Source organism: Chiloscyllium plagiosum, unplaced genomic scaffold (assembly GCF_037043375.1).
Source record: "Chiloscyllium plagiosum isolate Xiang-an unplaced genomic scaffold, Cpla_swu_hap1 HiC_scaffold_18, whole genome shotgun sequence".
Taxonomy (NCBI): Eukaryota; Metazoa; Chordata; class Chondrichthyes; order Orectolobiformes; family Hemiscylliidae; genus Chiloscyllium; species Chiloscyllium plagiosum.
Genome location: NW_028270156.1, coordinates 55,348,336 through 55,371,589, shown reverse-complemented (window position 1 = coordinate 55,371,589; position 23,254 = coordinate 55,348,336). Strand labels below are relative to the sequence as shown.

General features: G+C 39.1%; 1 protein-coding gene across 1 annotated transcript in view; it reads right to left on the bottom strand.

Moving 5' to 3' along the window:
• The window catches only part of hps5 (HPS5 biogenesis of lysosomal organelles complex 2 subunit 2), a 56,009-nt gene extending 32,755 nt beyond the window's left edge, over positions 1-23,254 (bottom strand). Inside the window, exons 1-9 of the mRNA XM_087996667.1 lie at positions 23,233-23,254; positions 21,525-21,733; positions 19,514-19,624; positions 17,865-17,929; positions 11,267-11,459; positions 8,317-8,447; positions 4,873-5,088; positions 214-285; positions 29-117 (exon numbers count right to left, since the gene is read on the bottom strand). Of these exons, the coding sequence (XP_087852793.1) occupies positions 29-117; positions 214-285; positions 4,873-5,088; positions 8,317-8,447; positions 11,267-11,459; positions 17,865-17,929; positions 19,514-19,624; positions 21,525-21,733; positions 23,233-23,251 (1,105 nt within the window). The 5' untranslated portion in view covers positions 23,252-23,254. The remainder of the gene's footprint in view (positions 1-28; positions 118-213; positions 286-4,872; positions 5,089-8,316; positions 8,448-11,266; positions 11,460-17,864; positions 17,930-19,513; positions 19,625-21,524; positions 21,734-23,232) is intronic.

Sequence of the window (23,254 nt, the reverse complement as noted above, 5' to 3'; positions counted from 1 at the left end):
TGAAAGTGCAACCACTTCAATGTCTCACCTTTCAGCTCACTCCAGAGCAAGACCTGAACACTCTGTGGAACAAACACATAGATCCCTCGGTCTGTCCAGCTCAGAACATAATTCTCACTGCAGGAGGGGAAAAAAATAGAAATATATAATGTTAATATTGTTATGTAATAATTATTCAGCATCTTGTGCACCTTCCATTTTCCTGCTTCTTACCTCAAACACACGAGCCTGGGAAAAGAGATGGATTGTGGAGAACTGGAAGTCATGTTGTAGTGTAACTCTGATCTGAAAAAGTAATGGAACATTTTGTTGAATGAGTCCAACAGTTAAATGCAAGCAAAAAAAAGTATAGGTTGAGAGTTGTGCCTATTGTATTTGACACATCAAAACATCCCATTGAAGGCAACTCAGACAACTGCAAACAACCCAAAGAAAAAATCCAATCCTGGCAGCAATTGTCAAAAAGCATCTCCTTCACTTGGGTCAGATTCACCATAATTATACAAAAGAAATCTATGCTAGAAAAATGTCGACAACTATGTACATGCATATTTCACACTGTCCATGACACTGAAGCGACTCCACAGCAGAAATGGGACAAATTGAGTACCAAGAGAATTAGATATTATGAATTGCTTTCAGTAGAAATAGCTCTATGATATAAATGGAACGATGGGCCTACTAGCCAAGGGAAATTCGGGACAAGTTATATATTTAGATTTTAACAAGAATCTGACATCATGGTGCACGTGAGAATGATTCAAAGTTAAAGGTTTTGCAGAGTAAAAGCACAGCTTGTGGACTGCATCAGAAATTAGCTCAAAGTACACAGAGTTGCAAAAGACATAGCTAAAGAATAACACTTCAGCGACAGAAGTCACCTGCAAGCATCGTGTTTTTTTTTAAACAACAAGACAGAGGATGGTGGTGGAGGGTTGTTTTTCAGAATGAATGCCTGTGACCAGTGGAGTGCCAAAAGGATCGGTGTTGGGTTCTCGACTTTTTGTCACTTATAGAAATGATTTGGATGTGATCATAAGAGGTATAGATGGTGAGTTTGCAGATGACACCAAATTGGCAGTGGAGTGGACAGTGAAGAAAGTTACCTCAAATTACAACGGGATCTTGATCAGATGAGCCAACGGGCTGAGGAGTGGCAGATGGAGTTTAATTTAGATAAACGTGAGGTGCTGCAATTTGGAAAAGCAAATTTTAGCAGGACGTTTACATTAATGGTAAGGTTCTACAGAGTGTTGCTGAACAAAGAGACCTTGGAGTGCAGGTTCTTACCTCCTTGCAAGTGAAGTCGCAGGTAGATAGGATAGTGAAGAAGGCATTTGGTATGCTTTCCTTTATTGGTCAGAGTATTGAGTTGGGAGGTCATGTTGTAGCTGTACAGGACATTGGTTACGCCACTGTTGGAATATTGCGCGCAATTCTGGTCTCCTTCCTATCAGAAGGATGTTATGAAACTTGAAAGGGTTCAGCAAAGATTTACAAGGATGTTGTCAGGGTTGGAGGATTTGAACTATAGGAAGTGGCTGAACAGGCTGGAGCTTCGGGGGTGGAGGGGTGACCTTATAGAGGTTTATAAAATCATCAGTGGCATTGATAGGATAAATAGAGAAGGTCTTTTCCCTGGGGTGGGGGAGTCCAGAACTAGAGGGCATAGGTTTCATGATGTACATCTCTCTGACTCTATGAACTTTAATTTCATCAAATATAACAGAGGGATGATAAACAAATAGCAAGGAACAAGTAAATGGTCATAAAATCAGGCAATGCGACATAGGACAGATAACCCAAGGCTACTGGCAGATAGCTTAGAAGATGATTGGAGCAACTGACCGGGGTATAGGAAACACAAGGGCAATAACTTGTAAACAGCAATTCTTCACCTTATCTGCAGTTTGATGCATTGAGAGTAAAGAGGATCTGCCACAGAATGATATCAAGGCTTTGATATAATAAAATATTATAATAAGAACATTTTTAAGAAAAGCTGGGAATAATGAAACTTGGTGATACTTTAGCAAAGTTTTCAATATTTTAGGTGTGTTAATCAACTGAACCCAAATAATCCTCTAACAACCATAAACTAGCAGTTTGCACTTAATGCTCAAAACAGGCATTTGGACTTAAATACATTACCAGAGTGAAACATGCATATAACAAGCTCCAACAGGAAACCATGGGGCCAAAGAGTTGTCCTTTTTTGGAGGGGGAATGGGGGGGGAAAGAGATGAAAATGCATCTAGGTGTTTCACTTAAATGAGAGGTTTAAAGGTTAGTTTACGGGACAGAGAGTTTTTTGAATTTTATAGTCATCAGTAATGGACCCATACAAGTTACAGGCAGAACTCAAAGAAGTGAGCAGGACCAGTGAAGACTGCAGTTCAGTATCAAGAGTATAAGAAGGAACATGCATGAAATGAATAATGAAAACATTGTTATCTTCATTATACGAATATAGTGAATACACGTTAAAAGGAATAGCTGAGGAAATTGCAAATGTATTAGTTATAATTTTGTATAGCACTCTAGATTCAGGTATGGCCTGTGCATTAAGAAAACATTTGAAATTTTCTGAGAAGCGAAAACAGGAAGCTTGTCAGTTTATCGACAACAGTTGTGAAGTTAACTTAACTACTTCAGAGACAGAGGCACAAAAGGCATAGATAAGGTGAATGGCAAGTGTCTTTTCCGCAGGATGGGAGAGGCATATTTTTAAGGTGAGAGAAGGATTTAAAAAAAGACATGAAGGGCAATTTTTAAAAATAAACGGTGTGTGGAATGAACTTCTACAGGAAGTAGTGGATGCAGGTACAGTTACAAAATTTAAAAGACATTTAGGTAAGTATGTGAATAAGAAATGTTTGGAGGGATTAGGTCCAAGCGAGGCAGATGAAACTAGTTTAGTTTGGGGTTATGGTTGGACCAAAGGGTCTGTTTAGATTAGATTCTCTACAGTGTGGAAACAGGCCCTTCCACCCAACAAGTCCACGCCGACCCTCCGAAGAGTAACCCACCCAGATCCATTTCCCTCTAACTGATGCACCTAACACTATGTGCAATTTAGCATGGCCAATTCACCTGACCTGCACGTCTTTGGACTGTGGGAGGAAACCGGAGCACCCAGAGAAAACCCACGCAGACACTGGGAGGATGTGCAAACGCCACACAGTCGGTCGCCCGAGGCTGGAATTGAACCTGGGACCCTGGTGCTGTGAGGCAGCAGTGCTAACCACTGAGCCACCATGCCGCCCTGTTTCCGTGCTGTATGACTTTATGATTTTACGATTGAATCTGTGGGCAAATATCAGTTCAAATAAAGAGACTAGACATAGATTTGTGATGAGTGGATTATTTCTGATTAATGTATTTGAATTGTTTTGAAGAGATCACCTACATGAAGGATAGGGGTTTGTCTAATACCCTTCCAGAAAAAGGTTCTGCACGGGAGCTCATTACCAAAAATTCTGAACTTGAGGTGACAATTGTTGCTAATTGATGGGAGGTAGGAGTCAGAGAGGAGGATCAAGGGTTAGTTCCCCAGTTGGTGAGATGCTAAGTTGTATTCCTCTTGAAATTTTACTGGAACCTCAATGTTTTTTTAACCATATGCACTAATGATTTAGATGAAGACAGAGACAGTTGCCTATTCAGGTTTACTGATGACACCAAGTTAGGTGGTAGAGGAAATTAAAGGGACAGACAAACCAATAGAAAAGACAGATGTGAGTAAGTTTGACATTACCCACTTCAGTTTTGTGAAAGACAAAATGAAGTAGCCTTCTCTCCATTGGGAAACTAAGAGCAGTAGTGCCAAAAATGTCAAATGGAATGCTTGCCTTTTTATAGAGAGGATCAGAATGCAAAAGTGAGGAAGTGATTCTTATGTTATTCATTGAGCTTTTCAGACTTCATCTCAAATACAGTATCCATTTTTAGACATCAAACTTAAGAGAAATTATACTTTATTTGAAAGGTAGACTGTGCAAATTCTTCACACTACAATTGAAAGGGTTAAATTATGAGGTTACATAAATTTGGTTTGTATTTTCCGGAGTTTGAATGGGGGATTTCAGTTGAGAATGATTATGAGTTTTGAAACAGGAAGAATAATGAAACTTTTTTTTGCTGTTGGAGAAATGTAGAACATGAAGTCATTGTCTGAAACGGTTTTCAGGAAACATTTAAGCAGGAATGGGAACCTAAAACTTCTAAAAGGCTGAGGATTCTGGATCAACTGAAATTTCAAGACTTACACCAACAGATTTCAAAATATTTTCTAATCAACCGATTCAAAGATGTTATTACACATTTCTGGAGTAGATGAATCTTGAACCCAGATTTTCGTGACTCATAGGAAGGGACATTACCACTGTATTATCATAACCTATCATCAGATTTTAATTAAAGAAGGGTGTTAAGGGGTCAAGAGGAAAGAGGAAAGAGGAAAGTTGGTACCAAAGGATCATGATCTAAATTAATGGCCTGCACCTGCTCCGATTGGGAATAACTGAAAGACGTAACAAATATTTAAGGAGACAAAAAAAAAACTGTGGCCATGAGAATAACAGAAGCTTCGCAGTGGCAGTCAGCAAATGAAATAAACACTGTTTGACAACCAGTTATGAAGAGCGTAAAAAATACAATAAGAAGGTGGCAGAAATGTGCAAAATAAATCAGAGTCTGTCATGGCACAGATTTCAAAGGCATTCAAAACTCAGCTGGAAGCCCGATTTCAAATGTTAAAATTCTAGAAAGAAGAGTTTGATGACTTTTTTTCCTCACCCTTGACATTTTTTTCATTCTGATGAGCAATTTTAGTAAATGAATGTGATACTTAACAGTTCCGCAAATGAATACCTGTGAGAAATGATGGGAAGTGAAGGTGATCCCAATAACTGTTTGAACTGATGTGTGCTCAGCACCTCTCCCTCAAAGTTCACCTCCCACATTCGTGAACCAGGCCGTGCACAGAATATCAGTGGCTGTGAGAATCCAGCGTTCTTTGATCCTGGTAAGAAACAGGCTCCAAATTCTCCATCTCGCTCCTTGTTCCCAATTTTCCAGAACTTCTCTCTGTCATCCAAGAAGAATTGAAAATGAATGTGTTTGCAAACCTCTTCAATTTTACATTTCGTAAAAAAAAACCTTGTTCAGAGATGTTATGACACACCTCTGAAGCAGGTAAGGCCTTGAACCCAGGACTCCTGGCTCACTAGTCAGGGACACTACCAATGCACCACAAGGCCTTTCTTCTTCTTTAGTTTTATCAAGTTGTAGATACCATAAATCCATGAAAGTTAAAATTCCTCCATTGGTGTACAATCACTTCTAATCAATATATTTCAGAACTGCTCTTGCTCAAATTCTCTCACATTGAAAATCTGTTAGTGCTTCTCTTTTTTTTTCAATTTGTTGAGTGCAATAGAATATTTCAGAGACAAAGCCACACTAGTTACCAGCTTTGGCAAAAGCCTAATGTTAAAGATCAGCAAAAGAAAACTGGAGCCAGACCCTAACCCTGAACTGGCGAATTATAGGAAATTTGCAATGCCAGTATCCATCTGACAATGTAAAATGTCAGCATTATCAGAATGTAAGGTAATACCTAACGTCATTCAAACCATTTCAGTCTCACTGCTTATGAAAAATATCTTTAGACTTGTTATAACATGAAAAGGTCTCTTACTCTTGGTTGAGGCAATAAATTCTAAATATGAAGTGCAATTTCAATAGTAAAGACCACATTTTCTTTTTTCCTTTAATTTGAGGAAATAAAAGGAATGTACTGCTTTAAACCAAGGAGATAGCAAAACTTAAAACCATGTTTACTGAAGTGCTTTGAGAGTTGTATATAATGTTGCACGCTTCCTGGGACAGCCAGTGCAGTAGTGACCACTCGGCTAATGGAATCTGAATTTTGCTTGGCAACAATATTGTGATTGGCTCCTGACTTGGCAACTATGGTATGTGGTGTCAATGCCTGCAAAGAGAGAGCATCATAAATGTGTGTTGCTCACTTGTATGGGAGTATCAGAAAGTCTCCAGTAACAGCTAACTCACTATTCATTGCAAATCCCGACTGCCACTGGTTAAAAACAACTTATCCACAATAAACAGTAATTTTCTTATTAAGTACAGAAACCTGGTGATTGTTTTCTTTCACCTAAGTTCATCATTCTGGTAAACTGGGGCTATTAATTAATATTTGTGACACTCCATGGAACCATGCAGCTTGATTTCCAGTGCGTTATCTCAGAGTTGTAACAGTTTACCTTCTACTGAACCACATTAAGCAACTGGCAACATGAGTGACTACGCATATAAAGGTTGATTAAATACATGGGCTGCTTTAGCACTGAAGGCATGCACACATGGAAGGCCCTTCACTTAATTTATAATCTGTTATGAGCTAGTTAATAAATTTACAACTAGCTTCAGTGACTTGGGATTATGGGTGAGGAAGAGAACATTGGTAAAGCTTTATTGTTGAGCACTAACCAATTAATTTTATTGTATAGTCACCTAAATATCACCAAGCAAGAACAAGCTCAGATTCTAATAGCCAAATAACATCCAAAAATAACAAATCCACCATAGGTTCACACATCAAAAATGACCTCAGCAAAATTCAGAAAGCTGGATGGTGCTCAAAAAAACTAAAGCTATTAGGAATTGTGACCTCTTCGAGCAAAAGTGATTGAATATAGATGATAAAAACCCTTTTTTTTTTTAAAAGACCGACCCTGTAAAGTGACCAGAATGATTGAAAACAGAGATCCTCCAAGCTAAAGCACATCATTAATCTTCACTCCCTTGATACATTTTGGTTTCATTCATTCATGAGGTGTGGGCAACGCTGGCTGGTCCGGGACTTATTACTCATTCTTTTTTTGCCCTTAAGGAGGTAGTGAGTGCATCCTTGAACCATTACACTCCATTTGATGCAGGAGGATCCACAATAACTTTAGGAAGGGATTCCTAGGGTATTGACCCAACAACACTGAAAGCATGATGAAAATTTTCAAGTCATGATGGTGACTTGCTTCAAGGAGAACTTGCAGGTGGTGGTGGTGTTTCCATATATCTGCTGCACACATCCTACTAGATGGTAGTGGCCATGGGTTTACTCCTCCTAGCAAGATCAACAAATGCAATAAGGGTTTATTAATCAGATAACAAGTTTACCCATTTACTTATCTCATCATTAATTGTGTAGGTTAGTGATGACATCAACCTGGGACTCATTAGAGCCTCTCAATAGATACTGATTTTAAATTATGGTTGTTAAAATTAGGAGGTTCTTGGTAGTAATCTGTAACTGCAAAACTAAAGGCTTGTACAGCTGCACAAAGACTGATTTCAGTTGTATCTTTCACCAAGTGGTTTTCCATAACAAAACACGCAACTCCTGTTATGGTCCAGACCAAACCCCCTTCAAATATATCATGGAGATAGCTTACACCTTAGCTTTTCCTTATTTTCAAGGCAAGTGTAAAGTGCTGTGTTCCAGATCTAATTTGATTGGTTACACTACTCAAATTTAAGTAAAACACACTTTATTCTTACCCTATAGTTAAAACACAAGCGAAAGAAGGAAGAATTAGAATAACTTAATTCAGCTGGAAAACTTTACAGAATAATAGATTATTTAACTACTAAACAACAACTGTTCCAATATAGTAACTTCCCATAAATATACCATTGGCAAAGGCAAATTCAGTAAAACAGATTGCCTCACATGCAATTCTAGCAGTGGGAGGAAAATCTAAACTTTTAAATGTAACAGAGAGAACGATGTAGCAGCTTCGACAACCAGCTTCAAAACCCAGCATCTGCTGAAAGCTCAAACCCTGGGATCCAGACTCCACCCATTGATGCTGCTTATATTGTTCCAACGTTTTAAAAAAGACCAAAGCTTCACAAATGGTTTTATTATTAGCTTGGAGGAGATAGCTTATCATTTATAGCTCAAAACCTCTTTAAAAAAAGGACAAAATACGCCTCTTAAAACCATAGTATTGTCACACCCTTGTTAATTCAGCCAGCAGACTTGCCATATTCTATAGTAAGACAGGGAAAACTGCAATACCCACTTTGAGATGAATGAGGTGATGGCATTGGTTGACCTCTAGCAATCTCAGCCCACCTTCTATGGCACAAATCTCAATGAAATCAACACCTTAAAAATTAATAAAGCTAATAAGCAGATATATTCCACATTAAAAACATGAAAAATGCTTCAAAACCAAAATTGCAATGCAGCAGTTAAAGTCTTAATATATTTGGAATACTGGCACATACTTGTCAGTGTCACAAAGATAGCAACGAGTGAGAGATGAGACCAACAATCTACCCTCCTGATAGTCAAGTTGCACCACTCTTGAGTCCACTATTGTGATCACTTGAACTGGAAACATCACAAATGCAGCAGCCTAAGACAGAATAAGAAAACAATCAATAAGGTGTCTCTACATAGATCTTGAAACACCAATTCTTGCATCTTTAACCCCCTTCCCGAATATAAAGTGCAGAATCAATTAATTGACCAATAACTTTTCCTTATGCCATTTCTCGCCTCTCTCCAACAAAATCTATATTATTTGTTACTAAAGCACTCAGAACACCAGAATACTGATTACTAATACTTGACACGTTCTATTTATCAAACTACATATTTCAAGTAAGAATGGAAAGAACTGCAGATGCTGTAAATTAGAAACAAAAACAGAAATTGCTGGAAAAGTTCAGGTCTGGCAGCATCAGTGAAGAGAAATCAGAGTCACCAGACCTGAAGCTTGAACTCTGATTTCTCTTCACAGATGTCGGCAGACCTGCTAGCTTTTCCAGCAATTTCTGTTTTTGTTGCCTATTTCGAGTCTTTTCTTCTGACTGACTTAAGCTTGGCAGCGCTTAGTCATTTAAGTTAGTTAACTTTTTCTTTATTTACCTTTACTTTAACCTTTGCAACATCTTACAATGCATTGTCCTTCATCTAGGTTTCTCAATTTAAAAATAGAATGCGGCTCAAGTAGGGAAATAACAGCAATACAATAAATCAGATTGAACACAATCTGCACTCCAACAATAATTTTATGTAATCATACAACTTTAGAAATGTCTTTCACATGTACTAATACACATTCAACTCCTAGATTTACCACATAAAACTGTCATATATACCTCAATCAGGAAGACCACAAATTTTCACGTGCCAATCATTATCACATTCATTTAATCATGGCACAGCTTAAACAAAATCCAATATGTTTAGCCAGAACACAACCCAACACAATGAGCTTCATCCAGTAAACTGCACAGATCCCCAGCAAATTAGCACCATCTGAAGAAATAGTGACATACCACCTTCTACTCATCTCCACCAATCCAATCCAACCCAACCACTGACCACCACTCCCTCACATCCCCCCCCACCCCCCACCCGCCCACATACACGTTCATCTCGTGAATACATCAATTCCCTGAGGGGCACTATTTGACAAACTGGTATCCTCCAAATCCTTAATCAAATGACTTTTGTTCAGTGAGCCTCAACACCAAGATGACAAGCTTTTCAAACCAAAGCTATCACACAATCGCATACTGCATCATATACATACATACGAACATTTCAGCTGAAATCACTGGATAAAATAGATTTGGTCCCTCTGACTTGGTCATTATAATATAGGCATTCCCATCATTTTGGATCATGGCTGATCATCAAGCTCAATGTCACTTTCTCAAACTATCCCTAATAGTCTCGATGTAATTTTTCACTATAATTCTATCAAACTCTATCTAAAACTTTATTAATAATGATTAATAACTATATAATTATTAATGATTCCAGAGCCCTCCAGTGTCAGAAATTCCAAAAGATTTAAATCCTCTGAAGAAAGAAGATCGTCTTTATCTCAGTCACAAATGGCTCACCTTTTATTCTGAGACTGAGTACCTGGTTCTAGACTCAACCAACAGAATAAAACATTCTTTCTGCATCCATCCTCTCTATCCTTTGACAAATTTTGTATGTTTCTATGAGATCGCCTCTCATTCTTCTGAGATCCCCCTCCTCAAAAGGGCAATCCCACCATTTCAGGAGTCAGTCTGGTATCCTTTGCAGCACGCCCTCCGCAAGTACATCCTTTCTTAGGCAAGAGCACCATAACAAAATGCCATTTATCAGTAATACTCAAGTTCTGAATGACCAAACAACAATCTGTCAGGTTTGTCAAACATGCTTTTCCTTCCCAAATCCATGATAACTCTTCTCTAATCAGACAACTTTTCTAAACGTCCAGTAATCACATCCTTTAAAACATACTTCAGTATTTTCTTCACTAACATCAGACCAACAGATATTCCCAGTTTTGTTTTCTCCCTCCTTTCTTAAACTATGGGGTTACATTTGCAACTACAGGCACCATTACAGAAATAAAAGAATTTGGAAAAATGATCACCTATACATTTAACATCTCTGTAGCCATTTCTTTCAACACTTTAACAGTGAAAATCATGAGATCCTGCAGACTTGTCAACTTACAGTCTCATTAATTTCTCCAATATCACTTTGCTTACTAACAAATTTCTTTCAGTTCCACCTTTTCACTACAGACTGGATCTTAATTATTTCTTGAGTCTTCCCCTGCAAAGACAGAGGCAAAGCATTTGTTTAGATTCCCTGCCATTCTTCTATTCCCTACTTTAAATTCAGTTCAGTTAATCATTTCTTTTTCATATAATATATATTTATAGAAGCTTTCAAATTCCCTTTTTGCGTTTCATGCCATTTTATCTTCAAACTGTTCCTTCTTCATCAATTTCTTGATCCTTCTTTGCTAAATTCAAAAATTCTCCTAATCCTCATGCTTTATTTGGTAACTTTATAAGCACTGTCGCTTTTCATGTTGGGTATTTTTGAAAACCAAGCATTTATTCTTCCAATATCAGCCACTGTCTACTTACTGTCAAACTTGTTAATGTTCTGAGTCAACTGCAGCTTTTCCACTATTGCATCAGTTAAGCACACAGCACACATTAAACGTTAACTTTAGGGCCTCATGGTCCATATGATCAGCTGCATCATGCATTTATCAATAAGTCCTTTACAATGTGAGGAATAATTTCGTGCAGTAATATTATGCTATATGATTAGGATGGAATGAATACCATGGTATGATTTGCTCACCCTACTTCATTGTGACATTTTGTAGATAGATAAGAGCATATTGCATACTAAGAAATCACAGACCTTTCCTTGTTTGGAGGAGTTAACTTTCAGGCCAGAAACCTTTCCTAGATTGTCTCCCACAAAGACCCGGAGAGCAGTAGTATCCCAGCAGAGGGCTGTGACTTGTCGGCCTTTGTGTTCTGACGACACATAAATACGCTCAGGTTTCCCGCGCCGCTCGTGATGCAGCTCCCACACAATCACATGTCCCTGGCTGAACAAGGGAAAACACCAACAAAATAATGAGGGTTTGGACATCCGAGGAACTTGTTTAATGGAAAGCCAACATCTCTATTGTTCTCTAGAGTGAAGATTTTTCTGTGCTCTGAATATTTGTCTGTGCTCTGAATGTTTGTCTCTATAGCATGCAACATACATTCTCATTATCACTTGCCAGAAATTTAACATCTTTCCTGCAAAATTTCTCTCTATCTCACTCATCCTGCAACATGCATCATTCAACACATCTGACTGTCCTGTCGTTTTATGCCCGCTTAAATAGGGAATCATCTTGTACACATCCCACGATAGGCAAATCATCCAGTTAAACGGAGTCATTTTATCATTTAACCTGTACATGTGAAAACATGGTATTGTTGCCAGTGGACATGATTCAATAAAATCTTGATTTTACGAGTTCACCCTTCGCTGCTGTTTAACATTAAGCCCTCCCTGATTAAAACAGGAAAACAGGATATATATAAATCTCTTTCCATATCAAGGACAAAATTAGTTTTCACTTGGAGAAGTCTGAATTAGTAAGAAACAACTAAAGACTTGTTAAAGGCAACACATATCCAATAATTTGAAGAAATAGAGCCGAAAGAAGTTTGAGCAGGAATTGAATTAGAACATAGTGAAATTATGTTCCATGGGAACATTCAAATGGCCAATTACCATATATTTACAGAATACAAATTTTGCCAGGCAATGAAGTAAAGTTGAAATGTCAGACTGTATTAAATAGTTCTTTCAAAGACACAGTAACCCAAATAGATTTTTGTGCTGCAAAATGTTATAATTTAACTGAGCTTTTATTCAGCTAACCCAAGAAAGAAGGGTTAAACTATTTAATTCAAATTCAGACAAACAATTCAAACAATTGAGTGGTTATTCACTTATTTTTGATTGGGATAAATTGGCTGTCAGTCACTGTTCTTAAAGACTATTTTTTTTAGCAAGGTCATTGTGTATGACATTAAACGTTTAAGTTAGACAGAAAGATCAGTCTACCAGCCGACCAACAAAACTACCTGTTTCTTAACCGTGGGGTGAGAGAGTTGTCCTATAAAGAGAGGCTGAATAAATTGGACAAATATTCTCTAGATTTTACAATGGTGCGCCATAATATCATTGAAAACATACAAAATTATTCAGGGCTTGACAGAATAGATACAGGTAATTCCTAATTGCTGGGAATATTCAACATAGTTGCATAGTCTTATGATCAGGGGAGAATCACTGAGATGAAGAGAAATGTCTTCACTTGAAGAGTTGAGAATTGTTGGAATTCTTTACCTCAGAGGATCATGGCTGTTCCACTGTTGACTAGATTTTAAGCTGTGGCAGACAGATTTTTGTGTGTTGGGGAATCAGAGATATGGGAGTGGGCAGCAATATGGAGTCGCAAGATCAGCCACACTCAGGTTGAATGGCAGAGTATGCTCACAGACCGTTTTTTAAAGTGTGAGTGTCACTGGCTGGCTAGCATTTATTACCCATTCCTAGCTGCCCTTGAAAAGGTAGTGGTGAGTTGACTTCTTGAACCGCTACAGCCCATATTCTGTAAGTTGACCGATTATAGCCTTAGGAAGGGAATTTCAGAATTTTGATGCAACAGACAATAGGTGCAGGAGTAGGCCATTCAGCCCTTCGAGCCTGCACCGCCATTCAATATAATCATGGCTGATCATTCCTAATCAGTATCCGGTTCCTGCCTTATCTCAATAACCCTTGATTCCACTATCTTTGAGAGCTCTATCCAACTCCTTCTTAAATGAATCCAGAGAGTGGGCCTCTACTGCCCTCTGGGGCAGAGCATTCCACACAGCCACCACTCTCTGGGTGAAGAAGTTTCTCCTCATCTCTATCCTAAATGGTCTACCCCGTATTTTTAAGCTGTGTCCTCTGGTTCGGCACTCACCCATCAGTGGAAATATGTTTCCTACTGCCAGAGTGTCCAATCCTTTCATAATCTTATACGTCTCAATCAGATCCCCTCTCAATCTTCGAAACTCAAGGGTATACAAGCCCAGTCGCTTCAGTCTTTCAGTGTAAGGTAATCCTGCCATTCCAGGAATTGACCTCGTGAACCTACACTGCACTACCTCAATAGCCAGAATGTCTTTTCTCAAATTTGGAGACCAGAACTGCACACAGTACTCCAGGTGTGGTCTCACCAGGGCCCTGTACAGCTGCAGAAGCACCTCTTTGCTTCTATACTCAATTCCTCTTGTTATGAAGGCCAGCATGCTATTAGCCTTCTTCACTACCTGCTGTACCTGCATGCTTGCCTTCATTGACTGGTGTACAAGAACACCCAGATCTCTCTGTACTGTCCCTTTATATAAATTGATTCCATTGAGGTAGTAGTCTGCCTTCCTGTTCTTGCTACCAAAGTGGATAACCATACATTTATCCACATTAAACTGCATCTGCCATGCATCTGCCCACTCACCTAACTTGTCCAGGTCACCCTGTAATCTCCTAACATCCTCATCACTTTTCACCCTGCCACCCAGCTTTGTATCATCAGCAAATTGCTAATGTTATTGCTGATACTATCTTCTATATCATTAACATATATTGTAAAAAGCTGTGGTCCCAGCACGGATCCCTGCGGTACCCCACTGGTCACTGCCTGCCATTCCGAAATGGAGCCGTTTATCACTACCCTTTGTTTCCTATTAGCCAACCAATTTTCAATCCAATCTCGTACTTTGCCCCCAATACCATGCACCCTAATTTTACTCACTAACCTCCTGTGTGGGACTTTATCAAAAGCTTTCTGAAAGTCCAGGTACACTACATCTACTGGATTTTCCTCGTCCAACTTCATAGTTACATCCTCAAAAAATTCAAGAAGATTAGTCAAGCATGATTTCCCCTTCATAAATCCATGCTGACTGTCCTATCCTGTTACTACAATCCAGATGTGCAGTAATTTCATCCTTTATAATAGATTCCAGCATCTTTCCCACCACTGTGGTCAGACTAACTGGTCTATAATTACCTGCTTTCTCTCGCCCACCTTTCTTAAAAAGTGGTATAACATTAGCCACCCTCCAATCCTCAGGAACCGACCCCGAATCTATTGAACTCCGGAAAATAATCACCGACGCATCCTCGATTTCCCGAGCCACCTCCTTCAGTACCCTGGGATGCAGACCATCAGGCCCCGGAGACTTATCAACCTTTAGACCTAACAGTCTCTCCAACACCAAATCCTGGCAAATATAAATTCCCTTAAGTTCAGGTCCTTCAGCCACTGTTACCTTAGGGAGATTGCTTGTGTCTTCCCAAGTGAACACAGATCTGAAGTACCCATTTAATTCCTCTGCCATTTCTTTGTTCCTAGTAATATATTCCCCTGTTTCTGTCTTCAAGGGCCCAATTTTTGTCCTAACCATTTTTTTGCCTTGCACATATCTAAAAAAGCTTTTACTATCCTCCTTAATATTTTTGGCCAGTTTACCTTTGTACCTCATTTTTCCTCTGCGTATTTCCTTCTTAGTAATCCTCTGTTGCTCTTTAAAAGCTTCCCAGTCCTCAGTTTTCCCACTTATCTTAGCTATGTTATACTTTTTCTCTTTTAACTTTATATGTTTCTTTACTTCCCTCGTCAGCCACGGCCGCCCATGCCTCCTCCTGGGATCTTTCTTCCTTTTAGAAATGAACTGATTCTGCATTATACACAGAAATATCCACCATTGTTCCTCCACAGTCATCCCTGCTAAGGTATTGCACCATTGAACTTTGGCCAGCTCCTCCCTCATAGCTCCATAATTCCCTTTATTCAACAGAAGTACTGTCACTTCTGACTGTACCCTCTCCCTCTCAAATTGCAGATTGAAGCTTATTGTATTATGGTCACTACTTCCCAATGGCTCCTTCACTTCGAGGTCTCTGACCAATTCTGGTTCGTTATACAATACCAGATCCAGAATTGCCTTCTCCCTGGTCGGCTCCAGCACCAGCTGCTCTAAGAATCCATCTCTGAGGCACTCCACAAAGTCTCTTTCTTGTGGCCCAATACCATCTTGATTCTCCCAGTCTACCTGCATGTTAAAATCCCCCATAACAACTGTAGTGACATCTTTGCAACAGGCCAATTTCAGCTCCTGATTTAACTTACATCCGACATCCAGACTACTGTTTGGGGGCCTGTAGATGACTCCCAAGAGGGTCTTTTTACCCTTAGTATTTCGAAGCTCTATCCACACGGACTCTACATCTCCTGCCTCTAGGTCCCCCCGTGCAAGGGAGTGAATATTGTCCCTTACCAACAAGGCCATCCCACCCCCTCTGCCCATCAGTCTGTCCTTACGATAACACGTGTATCCTTGAATATTTATTTCCCAGGCCCTGTCCACTTGAAGCCACGTCTCAGTTATCCCCACAATATCGTATCTGCGAATTTCTAAAAGAGCCTCATGCTCATCCATCTTATGTCTAATGCTTCGTGCATTCATGTATAGTATTTTTAATTTGTTACTGCTCTCACCCTTCCCATCAACCCTTATTTCACTCAACCTTACAGCATGATGCCTTTTCGAGTTTTCTGCCTCATTAATACAGTTGTCTTTCTTGACTTCTCTTGTTCTAACTTTCCCTTCAATTTCCTTTTTAAATTGAAATCAATTTCCTTTTTAAATTTAAGTGACACTGAAGGAACAATAAAATATTTTCAAGTCAGAAGGTGAGTGGCATGGAGGGAAACTTGCAGGTGGTGGTGTTCCCATATATCTGCTGTCCTTGAGTTTCTAGATAGAAGTGATCATGGATTTGAAAAATGCTGTCTAAGGATCTTCAATGAATTTCTGCAGTTCATCTTGCAGATAGTGCATGTTGCACTTGTGTATTGTATGAACAGATAACTGAACACCTACTTTATGACTCATGTTCTTACTACTGCTGGTTCTTTCTAGCAACTTTAACCTATTTATTTCTGATTTAAAGCTCCAAGGAAAGCTTAATATAGCTCTATTCTGCAGGTGGTTCTCATATAAAGTATGTTTTAGCAGCACAATGTGGCTATAATGTCACTGAAGAATTAGGGAATGGTAGTTTTGAAATTGCTTACCTCTGTTCGCAATAGTGTGATTCTAGTGGCGATCGTTTTGCACACTTCATTCTGCACGTGTACTTATGTCAGCTGCCGTCAGAGCATGCGAGGGGTACAGTACTAAACATTGTGCACGTTCATCTCAAAGATTAAACTAATGACTGTTCATTGCTCTCCCTTGGAGCCAAGAATATTCTTGTATAATTCCTGTGTAAGCACTGTATAATTCCTGCAGAACTGCATTACTCTTTTATACACCATTTGCCTTTCTAATTTGCTTTTGTACCTGCATATCACACAATCTAAACCAATCCCCAAGAAACAGTCAGAAGACAATCAACCACAAACACCCACTGCTCCAAACACTTGAAGATGGAGATGACGACCAGCCTCTGTCCCTGCATCAACAATATTTTTTCAATGTAATGTGTTAGATTTGCTTTTATGTTAATAAATATGATTTAAACCTTCATTTAGGCGGTGCTATTCTTTGGGTGATTTTTGAGCAGCTGTGAGTATTATTTTTTGCTGATTTGCCCCAAACCCACTTTTCCCATCAGCCCCATTATTTCTCTTAAGTGATTTTCTATTAAGAAGGGTATTGTTGGAATGCAACTACAGCATTATAGGAGAACAACCTGTATTGCTTTCTGAACAAAATGTGAATTCAGTGGTGGCACAGATTACAGCCCTCAACTTAACTAATCAAAAGTGATTTCTTAGGGTCATAAAAACATACAGCACGGAAACATATCCTTTGGTCCAACCTCTCCATGCCCAGTCCTATTTGCCATAATGGCCCATTATCCTCTAAATCCTTCTTATTCATATACCCATTCAGATGTCTTTTAAATGCTGTAATTGTACCAGCCTCTACCACTTCCCAAGTAGCTCATCACATACATGCACCATCTTCTGCATGAAAACATTGCCCCTTGAGTCCCTTTTATATCTTGTCCCTCTCACCTTAAACCTATATACTCTAGTTTTGGACTCTACCAGCCCGGAGAAAAGACCTTGCCTATTTAACGGATCCATGCCCCTCATGATTTTATAAACCTCAATAAGGTCACCCCCTCAGCTTGGGTACACTAATAATTTTTAATTGAATATCAGTGAAGGCCGTGAAACCCTTTTCTTAGATATGGGAAATGATGCTCACTTACAAAAGTGGTTAAAATTTGGAAGGACAATCCTTTATTTTTCAATTTGGACTTAAAGAAAAGAGAGTAACCGCATCTATTAGTGTTTTTGTAAATCGTGTGAACTAAGAGAGGCTGCTACAGGGCACTGGAAGAATCCAGAATTGCAATTCTAATAATAAAGTACACTTGCCTGGTTGCCACAGCAACATAGTCTTCATCGTGCTGACAGCAAGCAACATGAGTAAGAGCTCCTTCCTGCAGTACAAAAAAACCTTTACAAATTCCCATCATTCTAAAATCAAATACATAGCTTCACAAAATAAGTTTTGTTTGTAATTAAAATAATTTGAACTTCTCTGCTGAGCCCTCATGCAGCTTTCCTATAGACAGGGCAAAAATGCTGCTTTTAAGTCATGGAGAGGGAAACACTGCAGTGCTTGTACTACCAAACATTTCAGCATGCAAGACAGTACGGTTGATCAAGGCATTAGAATGGTGGAGCTAAGAGACTAAATATGTTAAAATTACCAACTAGTCATGTTTAATTTTTCTTAAACTTGTCACTTGCCCTAACTCTTCCTCTGCTTAAATGAATATTTTGCATTTATACAAACACTATACCAAGCGCTCAATGTTCCAAATCAGTAGCTTTTGAACACATTGGATGCTGGTTTTGGAAGTAAAAAAAAGGCCTCCAAATATAAACAAGTCACCAGTTAGTTGAGGAAAGAATGTTGGCCAGGGCATGAAGACAATCTTCACTCTTTGAATAATGCCAATGTTTTACATTAATGAGGACAAGCAGTTTAACATCACCTCAGAAAAAGAGTTCCAAATACAGCAGAATCGTGGCATGGCACTGAAGTATCAGCCCAGATTATCTGCTCAAATCTTATGGGTGGAGTTTGAACCTATAGATTTCTTCACTTAAAGGAGTCTGCCAAAAGGGACTGTAGTGGGTAGTTGCTGGCTATAATAAGGTAGCAATACTTCACCAGTGGTCATTCATTATGTCTGAACCTAGAGGACAAACATTTGCAAGTTTTTCAGTCGTGGAGGGCACTATATTCATGCCTCATCCTGACTTCACGTATCTGCAAGAGAATGTTTTCTAGCATGTTACTTCAGTGATGAAAAACAAGGGAACTCAATGTTATTTTTCTCTCACTAGGTTAGCCAGGACAATTGCAGCAGCCCTAATGCTGACCCACTTAAAAAAAAGCAAATGTAGTACAGTAGACTGAGAAAAAGAACTGGGTTCAGGTCTGTCTTACTCATTTAAAAGGCAGGCATAACTGAGTTATCAAAGAGGTAAAGACAGTGAAATTATTACCATACCACAAAATACTTCAGCATTCAGTATCAATTCTCCCTTGGCTGTGTTAGAATACATTGTATAAGATTATAGAGAAACAAGCAACTTGAGTGAACAAACCATATCCTGAGGGTATCTTGACAGGGTAGATGTGGAAAGATTGCTTCCTCTTGTGGGAGAATCTAGAACTAAGGGACACTATTACAAATTAGGGGTCACCCACTTAAAGACAGAGATAAGGAGAAATCTTTTGCACAGAGGGGCATAAATCCTCGTAACTCTTCTTAAAGGGTGGAAGCAGAGTCTTTGAATATTTTTAAATGCAGAGGTAGATAGGTTCTTGATAAGCAAAGGAGGTGAAAGATTACTAGAGCAAGTAAGAATGTGGAGTGAGATCTCACTGGCAGAGTAGGAATGATGGGCCATGTGGCCTATTCCTACTCTTAATTCAGAAGTTCACATTTTCATCCTAAGAAAACAGGTCTATATAACAATTTCTATGCTGAACCAATTCAATTTCTTACCTTGTGGGTTAACATTAGTCTTTGTTTCCAGCCATCCTTTTGAATTAGATGCAGGCCACCAGCTGAGCTGCCCAGAGCTAGCCACTTCCGAGACACTGACAAGCATGTACACTGAGAAAAAAAAAAGATCCTTCAAACATGCACTGTAATATTTTCACAGTTATAATCTCAAAGTCATCTTTCCACCTTCTGAACCCCTGCCCTCCCCCCAATTAATCCTTACTAGCATCTCACACCAGTCGCTATATGAAATCTATCCTTACTCAGTGACCAGTTTCCATCAGTTCAGAAGAACAAAATGTTCAGATGACATAAAGCTGTTTGGGAATGGGAGAGTAAGGAAGATGTAAAACTTTTTTCAGGAGGATTGGGAAAGACTTAGTGATTTGACAAGAAGTTGGTAGATGGAATATGATGTGGAAAAATGTGACATTTACCATTCCTGTAGGAATAACAGGTAGGCAATGTATTTCTTCGATGGTGAGGTGTTGGTGAAATACAGATGTACAAAGAAACTTTGATGCCCTTGTCAATAAGTCACTGAAAGCTCACATGCCATGGCAGAAAGTTACCAGAAAGGCTAATGGAATGGTAGCCTTTTCGCAAGGGGTTTCAGTACAGAAGTGAAGTATTGACCAATTGTATAGGAGCTTAGTGAAGCAGTACCTAGAGTACTGTATGCAGTTTTGGTTTACTTATCTGAAGAGAGACATTGTTGCCACAGAGGGAGTGCTGTAAAGAGTTACCAGATTTCCTCCCATTGATGGGAAAGATTGGGAAAACCAGGCATGTATTGGCTAGTTTCAAAGAATGAAGTGCTCTCAAAGTAAGGGATAGAGGATTTTGAGGAAAATGTTTGGAAAAACTTTTTTAGGAATCTGCAACACTCTGCCTGTAAAAGTTGAACAGACAGAAATCTCACAACATTTAAGATGTATTTAGATGTTCATCTACAATGCTAAGGCATATACAGCTATAGGCAAAGTGCTGAAAAATGGAATTAGGTTAGGTGGCTGTTTTTGACTGGCATGGGGCTCCTCTTCTGTGCTATAGATCTTTATGATGATTTATTAAATCCTGCAAAATTCTCAAAGGGATAGACAGATACAAGCAAGATGTATCCTGCGGTCGGGATATCTAGATCCAGTGGTTCAATTTAAAATAAGGGGGTTGCTATTTATGAAAGCGTGAGAAGAATTTATTTATTCAAAGGGTGGTGAGTCTTTGGAATTCACTACTCCAGAGGGCTGTGGAAGGTATCTTTGAGTATATTTAAAGTAATGGTTGATAACCTTTTGATATTTTTGGCATAAATGGTTAGGGAGATAAGTGTTGGTCAGAGAAATTGAAGTGCTTGATCAGCTATGATCATATTAAATGGCAGAGTGGGCTTTACAGGCTAAATGCTCCTATGGATACACAACCTTCTAATTCTTTATTCAAATTATTAACATAAATGATGAACAGTTCAGGCTGCAGTATAGCTCCTCAGGAAATACCACTTCTCATATCCCACCAATGAAAGTTTGGCCTTCATCTCTCCTCTCCATGTCATAGCAGAAAGGACATGGCAAATGTCATACCTTTGTCTTTAACATACCATAGTTCCATTTTAACAGAAGTGTTTACATTTACCTTAATTTGTAACAGGAACACTGTGCTGTTTTCCTACCATATTTCTTTTTCCCTACGATCAGTGCAAGTGAGTTACTGTGCAGACCAAGACGACAGGACTTAAAGGAAAGTTGCCTGAAAACTATTGCACCTGTAGTGTTCATCAAAATATTGTCATTGTCCATCTCACAGGGAAGGTCTACAATTCCCATAGGTTCCTGATAGCTGTTAGCGACAAAAACCCAGAACTAACACAAAATAGATCACTGGTGGATAGTACTATCTGATCACTGGATCAACTTGGATCAATATAATCACTCAGTTTCCCTCCAATAAAAATATAAACTTCAATTGATGAAAGCACTGTGATTTGTGGCCTACCCACACCTCCACTCACCTTCAATCTGCTTGAATCTAACCGCAGAGCAGATAAAAGGGGATCCAGGAAGTCCAACTCTGTGAGGACATGGCTGCATGGCTCTGGGAGCACTGGCAATGACATTGCAACAGTATGTGAATGTGTTTCGATGGAAACGAGAAAACTGACAGAAGATATGATTCGTAAATGTTGTTCACAGTCTGTTTTACAGATTCTCCATGTTTGTGCTGTGGAAAGTAATTGGATACAAATCACTGGGAAGCAATTTAACTTCAGTCAAAAGACCTACTCCTCCACCAGAACAGTACAATTTAACATTATCGCAGACACCATCATTTCAAAAACATAGCCATTGCTAGCTAAAGGTCAGAGAAAATAGGAAATTTGAAGCCAAGTGTGAATGCAGCTCTCTAAACAACTGGGGTCCAGGATAACAAACTGCTTCTATTTCAACTTATGAGTATATAAATAAATAAGTGCATAATCATAAGCACGCCACAATAAACATACACAGGATGTCAGGAGTATATGGGAGATGTCTGAGGGCTCAGACCCTTGAGCACCAGTCAAGCTGCACACCCATGTCAGAAGGGGTGTCGGTAGGGGAAAGTGGTGTCCCACAACTTTCCCTGATATCTCCAAGCAGTTGGTTGTGCGCAACAGTGACATCTTAATCTGCAATCCTGCAATACTTGAGAGGGGTTTATTAGTTTCAGCCAGTGCATGTAGGGGTATGAAACAAGTGATATTGGATAATGCAGTTCATCTTACCTTCCATTAAAGTATACTATCATAACATGAAAATAATCCCCAATTAATGCAACTGAAGCACAAGAAAGGCTTGGTTTACGTGTAACACCCAACCCCAGTGCCATTAATAAAGCAGAGTCAGGCATGAATCAGATAGTCCATCTATAAATTCCTGGCTACCCTCCCTCACAGACATGAGGCTACTTAATGAGGTGAAACATTTTGGATACAGATCTTAGATCGATAAGGAATTATTTATATGAATGAAGTAGAGGATTGTTATTAATGGTAGCGGCTGTGTGCAGTCACAAATAGATTGCCACAGGGCTCAGTATTAGGTTTACTGCTCTTCACAATCTTTATTAATCATCTAAACAAAGATATTCTGAAAACCATTCACAAAACAGTCTCTGAATGAGAGACAAGTGCTACAATCTGATAACACACACCTGACAGATGACATTCAGCAATGGTGTTATGTGTATTATGCACATGGATAGGGCTAACACCAAACACATATATAACACTGTACAAGAATCTGAACAAAAACTGGAATAGGAAAGAGACTCATGTATAATACAGCATAAATCTCTACTGAATCATGATCAGTGCCAGTGGCATAGAAAAAACTAAGCAGACAATTCTTAAATCTTGTGAGGACAACCATGAGGTAGTCAGGTCAGTAACAGTCAAGGTGCTCAGATAATATACGTAATTTCTGCATCATAAGTATGTATAGATGCCAGGATTTTGTTTTCTAGCAAGTCACAGAGCATGGAACAGACCCTGTTCCTGACTGAAAACCCATCCACACATACCACATTCCCAAATTAAACTTGTCCCAACTGCCTGCGCTTGGCCCATTTCCTTCCAAACCTTTCCTATTCATGAACGTATCCAAATGTAAAGTTGTAAAAGTAACGAACCACAAACCCCTGCTAAGGATACCTAAAAAGGACAGGGATGTACCACCCACAGCTTCGGGTTGAATTCATCGA